The sequence below is a fragment of the Cariama cristata genome, unplaced genomic scaffold, assembly GCF_000690535.1.
Source record: "Cariama cristata isolate BGI_N322 unplaced genomic scaffold, ASM69053v1 scaffold1550, whole genome shotgun sequence".
Taxonomy (NCBI): Eukaryota; Metazoa; Chordata; class Aves; order Cariamiformes; family Cariamidae; genus Cariama; species Cariama cristata.
This window is the reverse complement of record NW_009592726.1, coordinates 29,421-53,433: the sequence shown is the minus strand read 5'-3', so window position 1 is coordinate 53,433 and position 24,013 is coordinate 29,421. Positions and strand designations below refer to the sequence as shown.

The window sequence follows — 24,013 nt, the reverse complement described above, 5'->3', positions numbered from 1 at the left end:
GCGCTGCCGTCCTCCGCGTTCGTTTAACCCCGTGTAGGAACGGCACGTCCCGAGGGGAAAGGGAGGCGCCCAGCAGAGGCCTGTCCCGCCGTGAATGCCCCTGCCTTCCGGCACCTGGGCTTTTGGGGAGCTGCCGCTCTTCTGGCAGAAGCGCAGTGCCTGGGAGATGTGTTGTCCGCATGGCTGTGTACAGCTTTCTCCTCACGTTCCTGTTCGCCCGGAGGCTTTGGTTAGGAGGTATCCGGTAACGACAACTGCTTTTAGAAGTACCTTAAATGTCGAGGAAACTATGCCAAAAGCCTTCCGAAGCGGCAGTGTGCTGTTTGCTTCTTGCTTGTAAATCCTTGTTATAGTTGAATACTAGTTCAACTATGTGAATAGTTCAGCCCTCGTGCCACTGGCAGGGCGTTCCCGCGTTTGTTCGTGAATGAAAAGTCTGCCTCTGAGACGTATAAAGAGACCAAATTATAAAAAGTTGTGTTTTTTTTTCTGAGTACACATTAAAAAGAACAACTGTTGCATTTTCTATGTCGATACACAAAGGACTAAAAACTAGGCTTGTCAGCAGAAAAACTTTACCAATGGTTTGTGTGAGCTTGACTTTGCAATTAAAAGGATTATAACTAGCTGCATAGTACATGAAGAAAAGGAAACGTAAAAACAGTCATGCAAAAGAGACGTTGCTCTTCAGAGCTATATAAGTTTATTTACATTATTATAAACGTTTTGAGGTGAAAGCTGCTGTGTAAATCCTCTTATTGCTATTGCAGTGAAGTTTATGGAGTGTTCACAGCTGCAACATTTAACATATGCTAAATATCTGTACAGTTAAGGTCAGCACTTATCAAAAGCATAGTTCTATGCATTCTGATTATGTCTTGAAATTTTTTTTGTATCAGCTGTGATAATAATGATGGTAGCTGCAGAAACTAATTTTCTACGGTTTAGGTGTTGCATATAGAGTGGTTCAATTATGTTATTTTAGTATCTTACACAAGTTTATTGAAAGTATTGTGACCTAAAAGCTTTTGTGCGAATCCTTTATCCCTATTGCAGTGAGACTTATGGATTACTCAAGCTACTGAATTTAACATACACTAAATATTTTTATAGTTAAGGTCAACACTTACACAGAAGGTATCAAATTATGCTTCTTATGTCTTGCTATTTTTATGTTATCAAATTCTGTTATTGAATGGTGGCAGTAGCTGTAGACTCAACTCTTTACAGTTGTGTTGCATAGAGAACGGATAAATTAAACTTGGTTTAATATCACCATACATATCCCGACCAAGGATGTTGAAGGTGGGCAGACTTCCAATGTGTATACAACGCTTGCCTAAACACCTATCAGCTGTGCTATTATGCATCTTCTAATGAAGATCAATATTGAGTGGGCATCAACATATAGTGGAGTAATTCAATACAGGAATTAGAGCCTAATTCACAGTTAAGCTTGTTATTTCTTCATTGTGAGTTGCATGCCTTTGAGGCTTCTTCCCAAGGAAACAAATATTTGTTGGGTAATTTGATTGTAAACTTTACATTAAGCAAAAATTCACTTGTCTTTTCTGCAAAGTTAAGAACTAGAGGCTGGAATAGTTGCAGTCTTGCACTTGAGGATACCAAGATGGGATGGCTTACTGCTGCACTCTGTTTTCAATCCTCAGACCATTTATTTCAGCCTCTGAAGAGATGGAAATACTTGGTCAGCAAGTGTGTATCTAAGCATTGAACACTTTTTCCTGGTTCTGAGTTGTGTACTGTGGATAAGAGGATTAACTCAGGACAGTTTAATTTCACATACAGCCTAAACACTCATTTTCCAGTGTGTGCGATTGCAGTAAATATTGGTAGTGTGATTTCCATTCAGGACTGAATTAGGAGAGCCATGAAATAGGTTCTCTAATAACCTGTGGTTTAAAATTCTGTCTGTATATGAAGTTATAGCTCTGTGTTATATGTATAAATGTATGCAAGTATGAAGTATAGAGATAAATTAATTGACTAAAGAACTGTGGGTTTAGCAAAGAAAAGAATGTTTATCTACTTGATTTTGTTTTGTTTTTCAGGTGATGAAAAAAGCAGACATGATCAACAAAAACATGGTTCATCAGGTCCAGGCAGAGAGGGATGCATTGGCTCTCAGTAAAAGTCCTTTCATTGTGCACTTATACTACTCACTTCAGTCAGCTAATAACATCTATTTAGTAAGTAAATAAACAATTGTGGTGTTTTATGATAGTGTTGAGAATGGAGTGCAGAATTATATTCATGTCTGAAAACATATTTTTATGGTAGTGAGTGGATATTCCTTAGTTGCTTTTACTTTCTTCTTTCTCAGAATGGTTGAACAAGATAAATGCTTTTCTCTTCCTGGTGCCTTTGAGATCTTTCCACTTGTGTTCCTTTTGTTTACGGGAGAGTTTTTTCCAAGAGCTAATCTGTCTTAGGAATATGTAGAAATCTTGGAAAACAAAACAAGAAACCATTCTGTTCAAGCAGAGTCCAAGTGACTGAAAGATACCCTGTGGCTCATTTAAAGGAAGTCTATTTTACTTGTTGCCTGTGCTCAAAATTCATTATGGCCTAATTGGCAAAATTCAGTTGGCCTAGATGACAAGAGGATAACTGAGCAGCAAAACTAAGTGCTAGCCTACATGGAGCACTGTGGAGTACAGTAGAACTTGAATACGGTTTTATATACTGCGTCCACACAAAGGTAGTATGGATTAAGACTGTCTGCAAAGGGTCTGGCATCATTTTGTCTGGCTTGCTGTAAGCACACACAGTGAACAGCTTGGTTAAATTCTGAGGCGAGGTTGCTATGTGCTCCTACAATGCATTTTGAGTGTAAATGAAGGCTTATTTTCCTGCAATCTCTAACTGTTGTGTGGAGTAGAGGAGTTCAGGATTAAGGATTTCTAAAGGAGATGTTAAAGCCATATGTATGGAATAGTATTGTATATTGGAATCTTAAGTACTGGTGAGATTCCTTGACCAAAACACCGTAAATTCACTCTTGTCATCGAAAAGTGAGTTTCTGAAACCCTGCTGCCTTTTTTATCTTGAATGTGACATGGGCCATAATAATGGTAGCATTTGCATATTTTTTAGATGTGAGTATTTTTTTTAAGCACTCTTTCATGTCTTAAATGCATAGTAGCTCTTGCTGTATACATTTCTGCAAACTTATGCTTATTTAACAAGGCTCAGGTCTGAATTTAATGTTGTGTATAAACAAACAAAATAAAATCATTGAGATACCTCTTCTATACAAATCAAAATATCAGTGGTCTTTGGCTTCGGGCCTTGAGTTTCACAGAATTACTTTGCAATTTATTTTCTATAATATAGGAATCTTTCAGAAGTTAATTAAAAAGCTGACTACGGTAGTTTTTTGAGAGCTGACTACAGAAAGTAGGCTAGGCAAATAACATAAAAATAAGTAAATGGTCTATTGAAAGAAAATGTTTCCTGTCATCTGAATCTTTGATTACTTTGTCCAAGTGAAAAGTAATGTGTGGGAAATGAAGTTCGCACAAGGAAGCTTCTGTAGCTTCTGCTCCTTGAAATTATATTTTCTTCGGGATGAAAGATATTTTATATTTTACTTGCAAATTTGAAATGTGTTTTAAAATGTTAAATTTAAAACACTTGAATGGCAGGTGATGGAGTACCTTATTGGTGGAGATGTCAAATCTCTTCTCCATATTTATGGATATTTTGATGAAGAAATGGCTGTTAAGTATACTTCTGAAGCAGCATTGGCTCTTGACTATCTTCACAGGCACGGGATAATCCACAGGTAAAACCTTCTTTTTCTTACAAATAAGTACTTAGTAATTTGGGTTTTTAATTGTTTTCACTCAAGCATGTAACTAGTCACCACTTCATAGTAACAGCTACCTCATTTGCTAGAGCTTCTTGAAGCTCTTTTTGCATGTGTATACTGCAGCAATGTCATGAAACAACATCTAAAATAAAATCTGTCCATATATGTTAAGCAGCCAAATAGACGCTACTTTCCCCTGCCTGCATGCTCTTCTCCCAGCACAGTGGTATATCAGCAGCTATGTGGCCTTCTAGGTCCACTCTCTCTCTGGCTTTTAAGTGACTCTTAGTTCAGGAACCCTCTGGATACTGCAAGTGTGTAACTGTAGGACAAAGGGACATTGACTACTCTAATGCTCCCCCTGAGGTGAGTGTTCTTTGCTGCATTCAGTAGTGCTACGGAGAACACACATGAACACTTTTACTACAGATTTGCTTGTCATGTGTAGGAGCTACACATTAGTAAATGTTATGGTAGTACTCATGAAGAACAGTTGTTAAACCTGCTGAAACACAAAATGTATGACTCTTGTGACATGCATCGTGGTTTTTACAAGGCCTGAGAAGTTTGTGCAATATTTAGTGCTAGATATGTTTAATTGCTTTGGTATATTCCTACAGTTGGAATCCTCTGCTCGCTAAGAGATGTTACTGAGAAACAGCTATAATCAATGTTTTGTATTGAGTGTTTCTGGTCAGTTAACTTTCTTAATATTTTTTGTTGTTGTTGTCTTTTTACTGACTTCAACTACATTCATGTCTTCAGGGATCTGAAGCCAGACAATATGCTTATTTCTAATCAGGGCCATATAAAGCTGACAGACTTTGGGCTTTCAAGAGTTACTCTGAACAGAGGTAAGAGTTTTCTGTATCCTTTTGGTTGTATTGGAATGTATTTTTGTGTCACGTTCCTGTATTTTTTTAATGCTTTACATGTGTGTGGAGGGCAGCTTTCAATTAAATAATCCCAAATGTTGCATTAATATCTGATTTCTAGTAGGTAAGTACCGATAAGGTACGTGCTAGTAGAGGGTCTGCTCTATGCATGGCCCTTGAGAAGCTAAAATATTTATTCTTTGGGACGAGGGTGTATGAAATACAATCCATTTCTCTTGAGGGGTATGGATTTCAAAGTTTTCTATGAAATGCCCTAAGAGAATTCAAAGGATGAATGAATAATTCTGGCTTTATTGGTGTTTCTCTGGCTATTTCTGTCTTTCAGTTCACGTTTCTCTGTCCTTGTATATATTAATTTCCAACCTGAACTGGGAGCTTCCAGACATTAATGTGAGAGATGGGGAGGTGGCGAGCCCCTAACAGAAGACTATAAATTGATGCTTTAGCAGATGAACATACTGTTTTCAAGTAGCAGAAAACATAGCTGAATAGTCAAATAACTGTTTGGCACAGGCAAGAGGCTGCAGGTCTTAAGGTGAATAGCCAGTTTCTGAACTAGTTTGCACCTCCAACCCCTTAGCTATATCAGCCAAACTAGTGCTGCACAGCAGCAGTTTAGTTTTAAGACGGCTGCTGGTGGGTACATCCTTTCTATATAGCTAAAGGAATGTAGAAACTCAGAGTTGTCTGTGGAGTTTCTGACTCATGGTTTTAAGAGTATAGAGGAAAATCCTAAGTATACTGTGTTTTCTATAATATAGTACTTTAAGTTCTAATGGAACAGATTATTGTGTCTTGTTGGACATGATACGTAAGCTATAAGCCTACTTACCTTTAGTAAGCAAAAAATAGCATCTAAGGTTAAATTTTCACCTGTGAAAAATTAATCTGTAGGTTTTTTTTGAAATGTCTTTGGGAGAGAAGGCAGCCTTTGAATCTTAGGCCATAGGCTGGAATTGCTACCTAAAAAACAAAGCAGGTATCAAGTTAGAAAATGTAACACAACATAGTATGTTGGAAATGAAATTGGACTTTTACAGTTTCTGTATTTATAAACTGTAATTTTATGATGGATGTATAGGAAGAAACAGCTTGTGTTGAATAAGAATGTATGGGTATCTTCACTTGGGTTTAGTGGCTTCTTTTGTATATTTGTTCAGTATGTGCCTAAATTTTTTTCCCATCTTGATAAAACTTTAGTAAATGCCTGTAATTTTGCTTGTTTAATAGCAAAAGGAAAACTTGAGCATCTTTATATTTTTTTTGTCTGTTTGTAGAGATAAATATGATAGATATCCTTACTACACCATCAATGTCAAAGCCAAAACAAGACTACTCACGTACTCCAGGACAATTGTTGTCTCTTATCAGTTCTCTGGGTTTTGTAAGTAATTTTCACTGTCTTTGGAGTACTTCATTCTTTTAGTTTACTTACTATCTTAAATGTAATAATAGGAGTGATAAGGCTACGTCTTCTGCCAGCTGGTAGAATGACTTATATGTGTCCAGTACCTTGAATTTCTGAAGTGATTACCTTGGACTATATTTTAAATTGCCAACTATCATTTGCGCTTCAAAAAACTTGGTAAATGGGCATGGCTAAGCTCCAATGCAAATATAATAAGAATGTGTGAAGTTACACTCTCAATCCTGGATGTTTTGTTCAGTCTCTGTTAACTCTTTAACTGTGCTTCCTCCTGCTTGATAGTATACTCCTGTTGGAATGAAAATGCCAGAGCGCAATTCAAGTCAATCTTCTGACAGTCTGCATGGAGTGGTTTCTCCCTTACCTATGGTCCAAAAGGAAAATACCCCTCTTTCAACTAAATTATTCAAAACATGTGAGTATACCAAGCCTTGTACTGAGTAATACTTTGACTGTAAGGTTGTGGTCTTTTAATTTTTATGTGAGTAGTTTGGACCCACTTAATAAAAGGTGTACTTTCTATCTGTGTCTTGCTGTCTACCATTTCTCTGGTACTTAAGGTCCAACATGTTTTCACCTACACTATTTAGGTCATCTTTTGATTTTTTTTTTCAAGTGTACAACCACTGTATTCAAAATGACTGTTAAGATTTTACAGAAGTAGTGTCAGTTCTTGCCATACTTTCATTGAAAATTATTTAATGTAGTGATGTGTGCTTTCATTTAAATTGTCTTATCTTGCTGCTTTCTCATTTCTAACCTGAAATGAGAAAGAAGGCTACTATGGTGCTAATGTTCATAATGCTTTTAAATTCTTGGCAAGTCCCTACTTCAAAAAATGAGTGAATTGACTATGCAGGAAAGATGACAAGAGAAATTATGATGTCACGCATAGCTTTCCATAACTTCCTTCTGTGTGAAAGCTTGACATAGGGTGAAGCTGTTAATATGTTGCCTATTTGTATCAACGTTTGAATTTTTTTTTTCCTCTCAAGATCTTGATACTTCTCAATTAACTCCTGTGATGCCAGTGAGAAGTTTAACTCCTGTTCTACTTCAGTCCAGAAAAAGGTTTGGTACCTCCAGTGCCAGTAGTCAGTCGCACACCTACCTGTCCAGTATGGAATCGGAATGCTGCAGCAGCCCCAGGTGGGAGAAAGATGTAGAGGTCAGGACTGTTTCATCTTCCCACTATAAACAAAAGTTAGCTTGTACTTGTATATGCACTGTTGCAGATCTCATCTACTTACTTCCCCCAGTTATTTTAAGTGTAGAGAAGCTTTCCTACAGGAGAAGGAGCAGGGATTTTAATCCTTGCTGAGTAGGAGTTTTGGATTAAACTAGTGTTTTTTTCTTCAAACAAATAGTAGTCCTGTGCAACATAACAGGAAAAGCAAATGCCGTTTAGCCTGCAGCAAAGGAGTGAAAGAGAAAGCTTCTACTGGATGGCACTGGTTAAGCCCTGTTCTTCAGAAGGTGGGCGATGCTGGGAGCACTGGCCCTTTGGAAGCTGACCTTATCCCCTACAGTTGTTTTTTTTTAAGCTCAGCATGCAGACAAAAGAATTTCTTTAAAAGGCAGAACTTGGGAAAAATAATAAACAAAATACTACTAGCTATTAAAAACTGAAAAAGTTTAAGGTTTATATTACTGAAGGGTTTTGTATCAAGTAACCTAATGCCAGTAACTATAGCTGATACAAAATAGTTTATTTTAAACTGTTAATGAAACTCTGCACAAATACAGACCTAAAAGAAAATACTGCTGTGCTATTTATTCCCTTGCCATGATTCCTATTTAGATCACACACAAAAACTTATGTTTAAAACAATTTATAATTCTTTGTTTTATCTGTTCATTTCCCAAGGCCTTGTTTTTAGTATTGTGTTACCAAAATAGTAGTAATACCAGATTTTCCTTTTGTCATCTCTAAAGTATAACATGTCACAGGGTAGTATGATGGGTTCTTTGGTTTGGGGTTTCTTGGAAACCGAGAACTTCTGTAGCTTAACTTCTAAACATAAAACTGCAAATGCAACTTTAATTGCTATATTTCTTCATCCTTAGGCATTTAAAAATACTGCATTTTATATTGTCTTCTAGCAAGCTTATTTTATGGTCTTAAGGTCAAATTATCCCTAATCTAGTTTTGAATTTTTTTGAATGTAGTTTGTCACTGCTAGTGGTTATAAAGAATAAGTAATGCCTGGCAATTTGCAGTTCTTATGGAAGTGGAAATAAGGTATTTTAAAGGACACATTTCTATAATGCTGTAATCCTGTCTTTCTTAATAGTCAAATCTTAATGTGCTCATTTGCAGCAAAGTGAAGATGAACTATGTTCTACAACAGGCAAAACAAGTAACAGTGGGTCAGCTCTCCTTCCAAATGTAGAATTACTGAATAGCAAAGGTATTAAAGTTTTAAAGAAAAAAGAACTGAAGTCTGCCATTTCTCCCATCAGCAGCAATGATTCTGGCAATAGGCAGAAACTGGGAAGTGAACATGCTGATAGAACAGATACTCCCGTGACCACACTGGATGTGAAAGGCATAGTCAGAAAATGTCTTTCTGAAAATAAGATTTGGGAAGAAAAACTCTTCGTAAATAAAAGAGATATGACTAATGAAACAGCAGAAACTTCCAATCAACAACAGTCACCTTCAAGGCAGAATGAGCCTGTCAAGCCTATCAAAGAGGAAGAAGTTTTTGAAAAGCCAGGTGTAAAAAGAAGCTTTGAATTAGTTGACACTAGTCCTTGTCAGGAACTTAACTATGTTAAGAAAAGCAATGCAGAATATAAACGTGGCTGTCAGATCTCAGAATTCCCAGTAAACAAAAGGACAGGTTTGACAACAGAAATTCGATCCTTAATGCTTTCTGATGATGGATACCTACGTAACACCTGCAAAAGCAAGGAAGAAATCAAGAGTTTTATTGGTAACCAACAAACAGTAGAAAGATCACTTACTACAACTATAGCCAAAAATCTTATGTGTGATCTGGATGCAGACTACGAAAAGGATGATAAAAAGGAGTACATGAACTCAAGTTTTCTAGGCACTGATGATGAAAAACCTTTAGGAATCCTCAGTGCAGATTCTGACTTATCATTTCCTGAAACATCTGTTACAGACAGCCATTTAGAAAAGCAGCTTTTAGATTTGGATAAAAGTGTTAAAGACCTCTCCTTTGAGGAACCAAAACCAGAAGGCATGCTAATAACATCACCAGAGTCCCAAGGTCCCTCACAAAATGGAGAGGAAGCACATACTATCCAGGACTGCAAGCCGTTACATGATGAAAATGATAGTGACCAAAAACACAGGGGAGAAACCTCCCTGGATACAGTATTTTCTCCTTCAGGAAAGATGATGGAAGCACTGAGTCTCTTTAAAAAAAATGCTGTTGTTTTTCGAAGTTATAATAGTCCAATTGATATATCCAATGTATCTGAGCCATGTAGCATGGCTTCCTTAGATATAATGGATATTTCACCTGCTTGTAGTGGCTCTTACCCAACAGCTCTTACTCCATTACAGAAAGGAAGACCATATAGGGTGTATCAGGTATGTAAGGAGACACGTAGAAACTGTGCATGCATTAGACACTAGTAATCTGAAATTATTTCAGTTGTTTAATTTAGGGAAAATTGAAGTAGTTTAAGGTAGTGTGGCGAAGTGACCTTTGACAGGCTTTCACTTCACTTACATGGGCAAAACGGTAATTTCTGTAAGAGCTTAGCAGTAACTGTGTGTCTACTGGTTTGCCTCTAGCTCAACATGCATTGTCTGTCCACCTCTCTGAGAAATCATTTGCTTTTACAGTGAACTGCTAAAGAAAGCCTATGCTATTTTGTCTCATCCTACTTTTAGTACAGTGTGGTATTTCCTGTGAATAATTATAGGTTTTCTGATTTAATAGGAAGTCTTTGATTTATTTTTTTTTTCTTTTTGTCCTGCATCCCTCCCAAGATAGTCTGCAAATGCTGTTCAGCTGCTAGTAACTGCTATTGTGCCTGTTTTCTTTTTTTTTTATCCTGGTAAAAGTGATGGTGTAATGTGTACTGTCAAGTACCAATTACAAGCCTATTACAAAGACTGATGTAAACAGGAGTAGCTGCTTGCAGGTTATGAAGCTTTTGCTTTGACCGTTTTAATCCTTTTGATATTCAGTAAAAAACTGATTGTCCTAAAGTAAATTAGAGCCATGATGTGGGAAAAGTAAACTTTTCAATCAGTGTTTCATGTTTCATTTTGGCACAGCTTTACAAGACCTTCATCCAGTTACCTAGGTTCTAGTTGCAGGATTAAAGCTTTGACAGAACCAGCAGTGTGTTGAATGATTTGGGGTACCAAAAGAGGACATTAAAAACGTTATTTTTGTGAAAGCCTTTTTTCTGAGGTGTTTGTCTGCATTGCTAGCTTCTGTTTCATCTGCATAAAATTTTAATTGGCTATGAAGCTTAGCTTGCATTCAGCTGAGCTGGAGTCAGAGTAGTATGCACTTCATCTCCTGAGAAATAACTGATGGCATTACATGGTTTTGTAACTTAAATTTGAACAAGACAATACCTTTTTTATATACTTTTGATTCTTTTTAAAATCACAACATTGCAACCTAATTAACTGTTTTCTATTTTAATAGTGGATTCTGTAGCCTTTATGGCGTAGTCATAATGAATTGATCTCTGCTGCACCAAAGATGTTAAAAACAGAATTATACCAGATATATGGGAATTAAGGGTATATTGAAAGATAAAGAATGACATTCTCTGCAAGATAATTTAGTAGTATCTCCAGGTCATGTCAGGAGATTTTCATTTGCAGTCAGCCTATTGATTGTGAGAATTTATTGATCTCTTTGCAGGCTTGCATATTTTATCTTCAAATAATGTCCCAAATTACCTTCAGAAGGTTTCTGTAACTGTAAACAGTCACTAAGTCTAACTTGAGCAGAACTTCATCTGCAGGCATTATACAACCCATAGGATACAGCTTAAACAATAAAGGGCTCACTTAATATGTTTTGAGTACAACTGGTATGCAATATGTGAGAAAACTGGATTTTTCTTGTTATTTTACAGGTATGTGACATATATGCATGTTTTCTATTGGCTAGTATTAAGAACTCAGTGCTAAAATTGAAAGCTATTTTGACGTTCTGTTTAGTAGGTTATCTTCAGATTTGAATTTGAAAGAGGAGTTTAAGATTTGGTTGCTTGGGGTTGTTTTTTTTGGGGGGGGAGACATTACTTGCAGATTTGATGCTAGAGGAGGAACTTAGGGAAAAGTTTCTTAAAGAGCAGACATTTTCACTTTTTATGCTTCAAGATAGTTGAGATAAAGAAACAGAAGCACACTTCACACATACTTTTTCAGGGAATGTACATTTTGTGACATGTTCTTGACTTCAACTTAAGTATCAACTGTTATACCAGTTACTAAACCTGGAGATGGGAGTTTCTCAGCTGGTTTTGTTTGACATCTGAAATCTTTGTTGCATCTTTTAAGATGCCTCATCAGGGAGATGCTGGCACACCATATAGGACTCCAAAGAGTGTAAGAAGAGGAGCTGCCCCAGTAGAAGGTGAACGTATCCTAGGGACTCCAGACTACTTGGCACCTGAGCTGCTTTTGACAAAGCCTCATGGTAAGACAAACCAAACATAGAGTTTGTAAATACCTGAAAGGTGACATACTTATATTTCTAAATGTCTCTAGAGCTCTAAACCTTAAAGCTCTAGAGCTTAAGTAATATGATAGTGAATTCTTTAAAAATACCTGGTGCTTAGCTTTTGCCAATATGAATGGCTGTGTTTGCTTCAGCTGCTCCTTCTGCTTACACTTTTTTTTTTCACATGACTGGAGGTTTTGACTGTCTAATGGTCTTGCCTGCTGCTAATCTAATGCATTGGAACCTGGATGTAGGCAGCCTGAGACTTGTATGTGGCTTAGGAATCACAACTTGGTCATCCTAAGTGTCCTTAAAGATTCTTTGCAGTGGGGTAGGGAGAACTTAGTGAAATTTAGTATGAAAGGATTAAGCCTCCAATTCTTAGAATGCATTCCATGTTTACTGATATCAAAGTGTTATGTGTATCCAGACAAGTTTGTAAAGTTGTATTAAAATGAGTTATTGAGTTGAGTGACCTCATGAAACACTTAAGATTTCTGGTAGGATATTCTATATAAGTGGACAGTGGTAGCCATCAAATTTTTTTTTGCAAAATACTGTAATAAAATAACACAACTTTGAAGTGCATAAATATCTTTAGCTCAAGTCCTGAGCTCCACGGAGATGAACAAAAAGTCTGAAATATTTTCCTGCTACTTGCAGGAACCGTTGACAAAAAATAAATGCAATGTATCCCTGATATACTTGTATTTATAATTACCTTTTATTTCCATCTCAAAAGTATACTTTTATAGAGCTAATAGTCTTAGGAAAATTATGAGATCTTCGTTGAGAAATAGTGATTACTAATCTGTGGAACAATAAAATTGTATATTGGCTGCATACAGCACATTAACTAAATCTCTTCGTGCAGTTTTAACAATTTTACTGCAATGACTAAAATTACTAAACATATATAGTTGTTGTTTCGCACTTCTATTTAGGGATCCTGCTTATTTGGCAGACATTAAAACTGAACAGTAGTTTGGAAATGTAATCAATGCTACTTAGACAATGTGAAACTTGGTTGCAAGGTGATGTCTGTGCAATTATTGAGTGTTTTCAGGACTTAAGTGATAACTTAGGTTTTATGTCAGGAGATGACAAATCTCCTGTTGCCTTCAGTGAAGCCAGGGTTTTCTGGCTTTGGAACTCAAAACTTTCCCTCACTAAATATTTCTGGTGTTGTTTACTTGCTTGTAAATGTAGTTGTAAATCTAAACTATAATCATATATTTTATTTCTGTTTTTAACTTAGATTTAACATTGCAATCTTTCTTTATTGTTGAGGTACTACCTTAAGAAAAAAACCTTGCATTCCTGTGCCTTCAGAGAATCATACTTGATGTTTGTAGTTTGTATTTCTTGGGTTTTTTGCAATAATTGTAATGTTCTTGCTTCGTTGTCTTTTCATATGCAGGGACTCTGGTCTCTGGTGAGTTTGCTATATTCTGTGCAGAAATGGAGTGTTCAGCATAACCGTGAACAGTCAAAGCATAACTAGATCACAATTTCAAAGAAAACTGTTTGGGTGAACAATGTTTCTATATAAAAAGATATAATGAGTATGCACTCCACATAAGAATGTGTGATGCTTCCACCAAATATTTGGGAAACATCAGTATCACTGACTGGGCTGTCAGAAATCACACATGTAAGCCTGTACTTCAGGAGTAAAGTCAGCATTCTTAAAGGCATTGTGTAACAGGAAATAAACCAGAGACACTTTTTCTCATTACTTCCTTTCACTTTATGCAATCAATCTGATTCACTTTGTATGAGTGAAAAAAGGCTCTGGTGCTCAAAACCTGGTATTTCTGTTTCTTGCTTTGCATATTGATCGACGCAATTTAGCAGTGATATGGTACGAGTTAGTTTAATCTTTTGTTAAACTTTGGGTGGGGAAAAATTGCGACTGAAACCTGTATTATTACATTGTTCGGAGTTGTGATCTTATTAGACTTTGACTGAAGCTGGGAATATTTTATCTGAACATCCAAGTACCTCTAACAACAGTGGATGTGATCTCACTGCTTTGATATGCTTAGCTTGATGGGGCACTCTTACTGCTGTTAGAAGTTGCTAAAAGTGAATTAGACTACTAGTTATACATTTCAGTTTTCAGCATTTCTCAACTGAGTCAATAGTCCTTTTGAAATGGCTCAAAGTGCTTGTTTTCTGAACTTGGAGGTGTCTTGGCTTTTTTGGCATATAAAAAAATTAAGAAAAATTACACTTATTCTTCCAAATAGTTGTTTTTTTTTTTCTCAGCAAGTGTGACATCTCTTCTTTATACAGTGGAGGGGGCATGGCTTGAAGATGCAGGAAGCTTAGAATGCCTGCAGTTGTGTTTGGGATTGCTTTGCCTGCTTAACTAGGTTATCCTGGAACATGGAAAACCAAAATTACTTAATAACAAAGGAGAGATAGCTAGTAACTGTGTGTTGCCCTCGTCAGTTTTAGTGTAATGGAAAGTAATTCCAGCTTCTTGCATGATGGCTTATCTCTGCAAGCTGTTGTCAATATTTTGGCATAAATTTAGGCAAATGAAAATTAAGTTCAACAGTTCAAATTCTTGGAGTCTTCTCAAAAAACTAAGAGAAAGATACAGGTTACAACATGGAGCACTCATCCAGGCTCTCAAGCAGGTGTTAGACAACTGTTTCCTATCACAAAACAAATCTTGGAGAAGTCAGCTCCTGGATTCTCTGTGATGGGAGCTGATAATTAGATTGTTCTCAAGAGCCTCCTTGCTCTTATCAGTAAACCCCAGTATTATCTATGATGAATTAAGGAGCAGACTGGCTTTAAAAAGCCTTTCAATATATTTTTAATTTTCTGCATGATTATTAAGTACAACTTATTTTGTCTCTTCTTTCACTTCCAAGAAATTTTGCAGGATTTAAACACTCTTCAACTTCTGCCATAGCTAAACTTCAAATCTTTGCAAATATCATTTGTGTTGGTATAATGACCTGGATTTCTCTTATCAGGTTCTGCTGTAGACTGGTGGGCCCTTGGTGTTTGTCTGTTTGAGTTTCTGACTGGAATTCCACCTTTTAATGATGAAACACCAACACAAGTCTTCCAAAATATTTTGAAAAGAGGTAATCTGTTTCAGTAATTGGGGACAGTGTGTATTTCCAACACTTGTCTTATGGTTTGAGTTACTGACTCACCTGCATTTTTGTCTGTAGATATTCCATGGCCTGAGGGTGAAGAAAAGCTGTCTGATAATGCCCAAAATGCAATAGATATTCTTCTAACAATTGACAGTACTAAGAGAGCTGGACTGAAAGGTTAGTATTAAAATTCTCTTGTGTTATTTGCAGCTCATTAAAAACTTCAAAGTGGTGATGTCCTCCTCCTGAAACTTAAGACTACTGAACTTTAATGCCTTTTTAGGTTCCATGTGTAGTACCAGAACACTTAAGAAGTTGTGGTATTTTCTGTATTTCTTGTGGGGTTTTGCCCTTTTGAATGAGGGAATTTTGGGACTGGGGGGGGGCGCGGTTTATTGAACTTTTGTTTTGCTTTAATGCTGTTTCAGTATGGATGTTTAGTGTTTGTCATCTGACGTACCAAAGTTCGCTCTTATCTAACTCAGTAACAGGTATTTGGGGTTTTTGACCGAATTGATTTTTGGGAACCCTGATTAAAAGCCTATAGTTTGGGAGAAAAGCCTCCTACAAAAGTTAATTCAAAGGATTTTTTTCTTAGGAATCAGCCTGTCTTTACTGAACGTATAGGGGAACACAGAGTTAGACAATATACTATACAAAGTCTCTGTATTTTTTTTCCCTTTAGAAGGACTTAAACATTTACTGTTGTAACAGTGACTATATTTTATTAAAAAAGAATGTATAACATGAAGGACGCTTAGTGAGATCTTTTGGCAAAAAGAAGTCTTATGAGAAAACTGCCCAAGAAATCACTAGAGAAGGAAACTATTATCGAAATGCTTACTCAGACTAAAGGCTAGAAGCTGAAACCAGACCAAATCAAATTAGAGAAGGCACGTGGTTTTAAATGAAGATCATGATGTCAACAGGGAATTCTGTGGCTCCTTAATGTCTCCCAAAAAGCATCTAATGTCTTAACTAAAACACCTTCAAATTAAACACAAGTTACTGTCTTTATTCCTGGATATCAGGGTGAAATCTAATTGCTTGTCATGGATAGAAATTTAAACCAGATGATGTAAGTTTCTTCCCATCTGAAGTTCTTGGAAATTCATTCTTTGTCAGGACCTTTAACTGTATCTGATCTCTTTATCCAATTTATAGGCCATTGAAGTGAGGTTGGATGAGTAGCTTTTAGGACAACCATTAAGTTTTCCCACATTGTAATTGAATTTCTATCACTGTCTGTCATCTTTGCTCCCTTCCCCAAAACACATGCTCTCCCTCTATTTCTCCAGTGTGAAGGAGTTATTTCTCCTAACTCACTGAGAAATCCCAGTTATGTCATGTCCAGATGTGCTTCTGGGAGTTCAGTCTTTCCAGATAACAGAAGCTTTAAAGCACTACTTGGCAGAGAACACTGGTGTATCCAATGTTTGGGTTTGTGTTTTACCCCCTTCTTTAGAGATGTGGGCAAGAGCGGACTGCCAGCTATGGTACACATTAATGCTTCTAGGGAAAAGACAAGGAAGTGCACTCGCCTTTTCAGCTGAAGGCAGCTTTCAGTACGGGAGAACTGAAAGAGCAGAACTACATATAGTTCTGAGATAGCAGATCTGTGCGGTGTCCTGTTGCATGTATGGTTGCTGAAGCTATTAGAAGGAGTTAGTCTAAACTCTGATTTATTGCCTTTTGTCCAGAATCAACTTTAATATTGTGTTATATTTGATCAGGAGATGTAGAAATGATAAACAAATGTCAATGTCTTACTGGCCATCAGCTAAATGCCTGTGATCTCAAATTGCGCCACAGGAGGTTCAGGTTGGGTATTAGGAAGAATTTCTTCACTGTAAGAGTCGTTAAGCATTGGAACGGGCTCTCCAGGGAGGTGGCGGACTCAGCATCCCTGCAGGTGTTCAAAAAACGTTTAGATGTGGCGCTTCGAGACATGGTTTAGTGGGCATGGTGGTGTTGGGTAGAAGGTTGGACTTGATGATCTTTGAGGTCTCTTCCAACCATAACGATTCTATGTGCTTAGAATTAAAATTTGTAGTGAGTGTTTGTCTTGGTCAAACTTCCACCTCCTCCTAAATGTGACTTTCACCTGCCCTATTATTTTTGCTTTTGATTTTTGTGGTGCAGGTGATACAAACCCATGGTTTTATCCCACTCAGCTGAAAAGGTGCTTTCTTGTATTGAATCAAAGTAGCAAAGCCACTTTTGTCAGGGAGTGGTGACTCCAAGTTATGCAGAAGATGCATCACATCCTGCTTGCCAGGAAGTCACCTTGTGGCCAGAATGGACAGGGAAGGGGAGTTCTTGAGTCAGAAAGCTGTGCAGCTTGGTTAGTTACCCCACCTTCACCAGATTCCTCTCTTCCAGCCTAGTCTGGTAACTTCACCATAAGTGTGTTCATTTAGACTTCTGTGTCTGGTGGTAGGCCAAAGGGGGCTGTACAAAGCGGAGGAGGACTGCTCTGTGAGCTAGCAAAAGGCAAGTGGCCTTGAGTGGAGAAGGTGAGAGTGACACCCGTGTGTCTGCTCAGCACAGAACTCTGGCAAAATTAGGAACAGACTTTGAAGTGATGCTTAAAATTTCTGTGGTGCCCTATCATGAGAAATGCCCTCTGATCCACTATGTGCACTGTGTAGAAGAGGTTCTCCAGCTAGGGAGAGACACCGAGTTGGCACAACAATAGTTTGATCCCACTGAGGTTGGGGGTAATCAAAACCCAATTGCAACTTGCACTTTTGTGAATTTCCAAAACAGCAAAATAGAGCAAGTCTACTGAACTATGGTGACAGAACAAAAGGACTGTGGGGCTTGGACAAAAGTTTATATAAGCATTATAAACTTCCTTCTGTTTCAGAACTGAAGCATCACCCCCTCTTTCATGGTGTGGACTGGGATAATCTACAGAATCAAACTATGCCATTTATACCTCAGCCGGATGATGAAACTGATACCTCTTACTTTGAAGCTAGGAATAATGCTCAGCACCTGACTGTGTCTGGATTTAGCTTATAGCGTTGAGATAAGTGAACTTTCTCCATGTTTTTGCACACTTACAGGTTGTCCTATAACACTAGTTTGGTCTTAACTAAGTTTCACTTGCCAAATTTAGTGTGGTTTAAGTTATCAGTCTGTTTTTATTATTGTATCCCTTATTCTAAAGTGAAACTACTGTACAAAACTTAGCTGGGATCAAGTGCCTTCATGCTACTTTTTATCTTGCTTACCGCACCTTACTAAGAGGCCAGACCATTGTTATTTCTTGGAGCTAGTAACACTTGGCAATGATGGGGGCTTTTATTAATAGCAACAGGTAACTCTAGGAGGTATGAAGTTATTTCCCAGTTAAACTTAATAGGGAAAGGACATAAATGCATGCTAATTGTGTCTAACTATAGCTTACCTATTGGTGGTTCAGTGTGACGGCAGTCTTGTCTGGGAGTTTCTGACCAGTTTGAATATATAGCCACTGTGCAACAGTGATGTTTCTATTCAAGGTGGAAAATTGAAATCTTAAACAGAAGTAAAATGTTTCAATGCTGCATTATCTTATCCCAAGAAGGGCTAAGAAGAAAGAGACAGTTGTTCAAAGTTAACTCGGCTAAATGTGGCAAGTGAGACTGGCAGTACTTCCACTTCTTATTATCCTTTCCTAGACAAATGGGGCAGGGAAAGACCACTTGGGCAAGTCTGTTAGACCAATGCTCTGGTTAAATTGTTGCATTATAACCACTTACACTATTCGAAGTTGGACTGAACAGCATACATTTTAGCAATTACTAGTTTTAAATAGAAAATGCTGAGTATATGTGTTTGTGCTCACTCGTGTCAGATGACAGAAAACAAAAAAATCACCTGTTAGCTAACAAGTGAAGTGTTATTCATACTGAAGCTGCTACATATTAAAGACTATAATGTATTGCAGATTAACAGACTATTCTGTAAACTCACAACCGGATCTTGGATTTTACTACAACTTAAGTTACAAGTGTACGTTCAGTATTATATTTCCCCTGATTAGGATTTGTATTTAAATCTATTTTTAAATGCAATACAATACTTGGATCTACTAGGTTTTAGAGGTTTATTTGTAGGTATTCTGTTTAAGTCATCTTCAATATTTTTCTTGCATAGGTATCTTTCTCAGCTGACTTCCTGAAGATTTTTGTTTTTCAGGTTTGTACTTCTTAGATAAAGATCACTTGTGCTAGATGGTGGTGCCAGCCAGTGGCCATGTGCCAGAAGTCAAGCATTTTGCTAGCAATTTTTGCTAAGTGGCTTTTGGGTTTCATGAACTGACCCTTCTTGCGAGAGGAGTGAGTTGTCCCTTCATTGCCCTGGTTCCTGGAAGGCAGGATTTATTGATGGAGTTCTGAGTAAACAGTGTCTGGTAGGCTTCCTGCTGTGCCCTCAGGTAGCTGGAGAAGGAATGGGAATGGTGGATAAAAAGTTTCCTAGAAGGACTAAAAGAGAGCTAATTCTTAATAGCTTAGAATGACAAATCCCAGCTTTAGGTGTGGGAGCTCAAACAGAAACAGAATCTTGGCAAGCCGCAAAACATACAGTAACTCTCGCTTCCTTTGCTAAGGACTTTAGTTTCAGAAAACTTCTAAATTGTTGAAGCTTACTGAAATTAATGTTACATGAAAAAGGTGGAAACAATCAAATTTACAGATAATGCTCCAGTAATATATTGACAACATTCTCTGAATATGATGAGAAGTTCTTTAGCATTTTTCTTGTGTGGAGTTAGAATATATAAACTGGGGGAGGAAGAATACCTTAAGTAATCATTGCTATTTTATGCAATTTATTCTTCTGTTCCTAGTAATCTGGTTTAAGAAAGCTAGTCTTACAAGAATGAATCTGTTTCATGCTGAGGAAAATACTCTAAAAATGTGTCAGGAAATAATAGAAACTGAACACCACAACAGCTCTTTTTCTTCAGTACTTTACAAATGGTTGCAACCTGTTCCTGTTTTGCAGTATAATGCATTCCCCACAAGGTAAAAAAAACTACTTACATTGGTATGACATTTTAGAGATAACCTCTAACTCCTTGAAATAATTCTTAATCAGCTGCAAGGGTCAAGTAAGCTTCTATCTAAATTTTTTTTCTTAACCAGTCACAATGAACTACAGAGCTGCTTAAAAGCCTTTTAGGTAATCTAATGCTAGTGTATACAGAGATAGAGATCATAGTACACCAAAACATTAGGCATAAAGAATCTTGTTAACTTCCTGTTTTTTTTCTTATAAAAAGTTCAAACCTTTGTATCAAAATGTTATTCTAGAAGAAAATTATGGTGGTTCTACCATAGTTTTATAATGCAGTACAAAAGCATGAATCCTGTAGAACAATCAACAGGCCAACTGACAAATCGTAATGTTTAATGTGAACAGCTATCACTACACTGCTGTCTAGAACTGCTCGATTCTGCACAGTTAGCACTGAAGACTTGCAATATCCTGATCTCTTCAGTATCTTGCCTTTATCCTGATCCCAGCAAACCTGGAGTTGAACTTCACATGTTGATTGTTGGGGTTTGTGGTGTGGTTTTATTTGTTTGTTGTGAGGGCTGGGGGGGGAGTGTTTAAAAAGGTGAATCCTAGCTTTATTCTTCAACGTGCAATTTCTTGCCAACTCTTAAGCCACTTGTTTTGACTTGAAATACTACAGGCAAAAGTACAAAAAGCTATAATGTAGTAGCTGAAAGAGACTTAAAGTTCCTTCTCGTTGGTCATCAACAACAGATACTTGTGTAAGCTGGCAGAAGTTTCTGGTCCTTAGAAGCTGTGGAATGCCACTTGGCAAGTATTCTAGCTGTTACACGGTGTTTCTCGAAGGCTCAAATTTTCTTTATGTGCCAAACCTACCTATGAATGCTGTAGCTTCCAGGTTACCTTGGGAGACAGCGTATCTGCTATTAGCTGGACAGAGGTGTGCTTAAAACTGTAGAGATCAGTAACTGTCACACTTCCTTATACAGAGAAATAGCAGTCTTGGACAACTGTTACTACCAATAACGTGCTGTTAGGCTCACCTATACACTGCGCAATGGCTGGAGGCCCAGATACTGAAATGCTGCTGTCTGTTCTTGAGCTAGTAGGTTCCAGTTTCAGCATGAATAGGTTTATCTTTGGTTACTCTTGCAGTAAAATGCATTCTTCTCTCTACTACATTCTCAAAAAACTTACTTTTCACAGTTTTGTGTAAATATATAAAATAAAATATTGCAGTCTTGCTGGCTTCTGCATTTTTTTCTTTAAACTGTCTTATACTTTTGACCCTGCTGCAGGGGGGTGGATTTTTACCCAAAGAAACCCTGACTGCTTCCCCCTACCCTAGCAAAGAGAGTGATGGTAAGTAGGGAAATACCTAATACTGTCTAATATGGGGGGTGTGTGCCCTTCAGTTCATGACTTGCTGATGCCTTCCTGCGATCTTTACTACAGGCTGCACTTATGTATTTAATGGCAGGGAGTAAAGAGTCCTCAGATGGTGTGTGATGCCTGTGGGGCGTCTGTGCCTCTGTGGTGGCCAGAAGGAGGCAAAGACAGTTAGCGGCTCCGTTTCCATCAGCGCTCACTTTGCTGCCAAGAACCAGAGCAGGAACGAAACTGAGGGCCCTGAGGACAGAACAGCTGCCCCCCCACACACACACCCCCACTTACACCTGGCTCTGCTCTCTTTCCCACAACTGAATACCTATTTGTAGGTGCAGTGTCTTCCAGGTGGTTTCATCCAGAGCAAACTTGTGCTTTTTAATGAAGTTTGATTCACTGCAGGAAAGTAGCTGGACATTTGCTTCACAAGTGCAATTTTGAGCTAGGACTAGATATTTCCGGTGCTATGCAGAACTGTTTTGACTGCAAGCTCTCCTGAGGAGAGCATCAGCTAGATCAACATGTCCCAGTTCTAAGCTCCACTGATCTGCTTATGCCACTTTTTCCAAGTTAAACCTGCGTCTCTTTGTATCTGGGCAATTTATAGAAAAAAAATATTTTTTCCTTACCTTTAAGAAGAAATACCAGCTAACTCAAACTGTGTTCAAGTTATGGTGAGTTTGAGATACCCCAGCAGCTGAGGCCCAGTTATGAGTTACAAGTAAATGGTTATAAAAGTGATGTTTCGTATTACAACTTTAAGATTGAGACTGCTTTTTCATAAGGTAGCCAGCAGGCTCTTCTGTACAGCCAAAACATTCAACATACAGCATTTACTAAACATTGTAAAGTCTGAGATAAACATACAAAATATTAAGGGATTGATTTATTGAAATATGAATAAATAACAAGGATGGCACATGCCTACATTTATTTCAGTGAGAAGTTAAGAATCTTTGAGAACATCTGTACCACCTCTAAAAGCCAGATGCCTACATGTAACATGGTTATGAACAGGGGGAGGAGGCACTCCAGGATGCTTCATTCTGTCAGAAGACATGCTGCTTTAGGAGGTTTTTTGTTTTAAAGTGACCTTCAAGCTACAGTATCCTTCCTATGTTATCATTTCATGATAAGAAGTCAATCATTCTAGGAACTTTAAGCTACAGACACAATGGCATCAGGTCACAGCAGAACTTCCCTTCCAGCATAAGCTTTGTTCAAGCCTGAGTTTTTCAGTACACCTCATGCCAAAACTCATCTCTGGCACACAAAACCACCTGAGTGTTACAGCAGTCTTCAAAGAGCTTCTGACTGTTTTATTTTTTAATTCAGCTTTACAATAAGAAAATCAGAAGAGAAAAAAGTAACTCAAAAAACCCTACACTTAACTAAAAACAAGATTAAAATTGCTCTGGTAAAACAAACATTAAATTCTGTGATTATGTTTTTATACAGTCTAACTTGTATGAAAAATGTTTTCCAAACTATAAGAGATTTTCAGGAAGGACAAAAAATAATTTTCCTCAAAACTTATTTGTAATATGTACTCCATGTGGAAAATGAAAGCACATCAATAATATGGTGAAATTTCTGAATATTCAGGTCTTAAACATGGGATACGTTATGACATAATTCTTTACAGCAAATGAATGTCTTAGTTTTCTGTCAAATCTAATTTTAGTGCACTTCCTTTTCCAGAAATTTAGACAACTTCTATATTAATTTATTTTAAAATTAAGTGTAAAGCATGTTTTAATCAAGCAAACTTCACAAGGTTGTAACTCTAGCTGTATATTGGTTAATAAATACTCCATAGGGGAAAAAAAAAGAAAAGAATCAGCAGCAAAATTAGCTGAATAGTTTTGTTTTGAAAGGAAGTAGAAGGGTAAGAGAGAAAGAAATACCAGAACTGATTTTTCATAATGTGACTTGGGAAAAGTCCACAATAGATTAGGGCTAGATTAAATCTGATTTTAATTTGACATAAACTGACAACAGAAAACTTACAGTACACTGAGCTTTTTAAAATCTTGGAGATATACTTACAGAGCTACCGTTCATCTCATTTTACAGCACCTTGTGCCTAAACTCTGTATTTCAGTTCAAACAAGCTGTTGTCAACAAGAATACAACTACCAAAGTTAAAAATGTAAGGTGCAGCCTCTGCAGATGGATCCCTTGTACCACACACAGTTCCCAAACATATTTGACAGTCCCTCTGTTATTAATGGCTCTAACTTTCAAGACATATCAATTCCCAAATCTCCTTTACAATGTTAAAGGGTAAGTGAAGGATTCAGCTTAATTTCATGGAATTAAGCTTAATTTACATGGAAATTTGACCCACATTGGTTTAGCAGCAAAAATAACCAGCTGAATTCCTTAGAGCTATATTGTATTTTTCCAACAGCTTACAAGGTATTGACTTCATACTTCATTAGTGCTTTCATCTGATAATATGTAACCCCGTGGAAAAACAGGCAGGGATGTTGCGATTGTAAAATTATTTCTATGTTAAAGTGACAGTTTTACATATTTTTCACTTATTCTTTTACAAAGATGATATTCTTTTCATCATCTGACATCAGCAAGACCAGTAACTACTGAAGGCCCATCCACAAGCACATTCCAAATTAATTAATGTTCATATGGTTTTG

General features: G+C 37.3%; 1 protein-coding gene across 1 annotated transcript; it reads left to right on the top strand.

The window, feature by feature from the left end:
• The first annotated feature begins 94 nt into the window (after positions 1-94).
• Positions 95-17,981, top strand: MASTL (microtubule associated serine/threonine kinase-like). The gene is made up of 12 exons (XM_009697487.1): positions 95-244; positions 2,073-2,210; positions 3,669-3,808; positions 4,601-4,689; positions 6,009-6,115; positions 6,440-6,572; positions 7,153-7,325; positions 8,478-9,725; positions 11,670-11,808; positions 14,826-14,939; positions 15,030-15,131; positions 17,824-17,981. The coding sequence occupies exons 1-12, from the start codon at positions 95-97 to the stop codon at positions 17,979-17,981; spliced, it is 2,691 nt and encodes an 896-aa protein (XP_009695789.1).
• Positions 17,982-24,013: the final 6,032 nt, after the last annotated feature.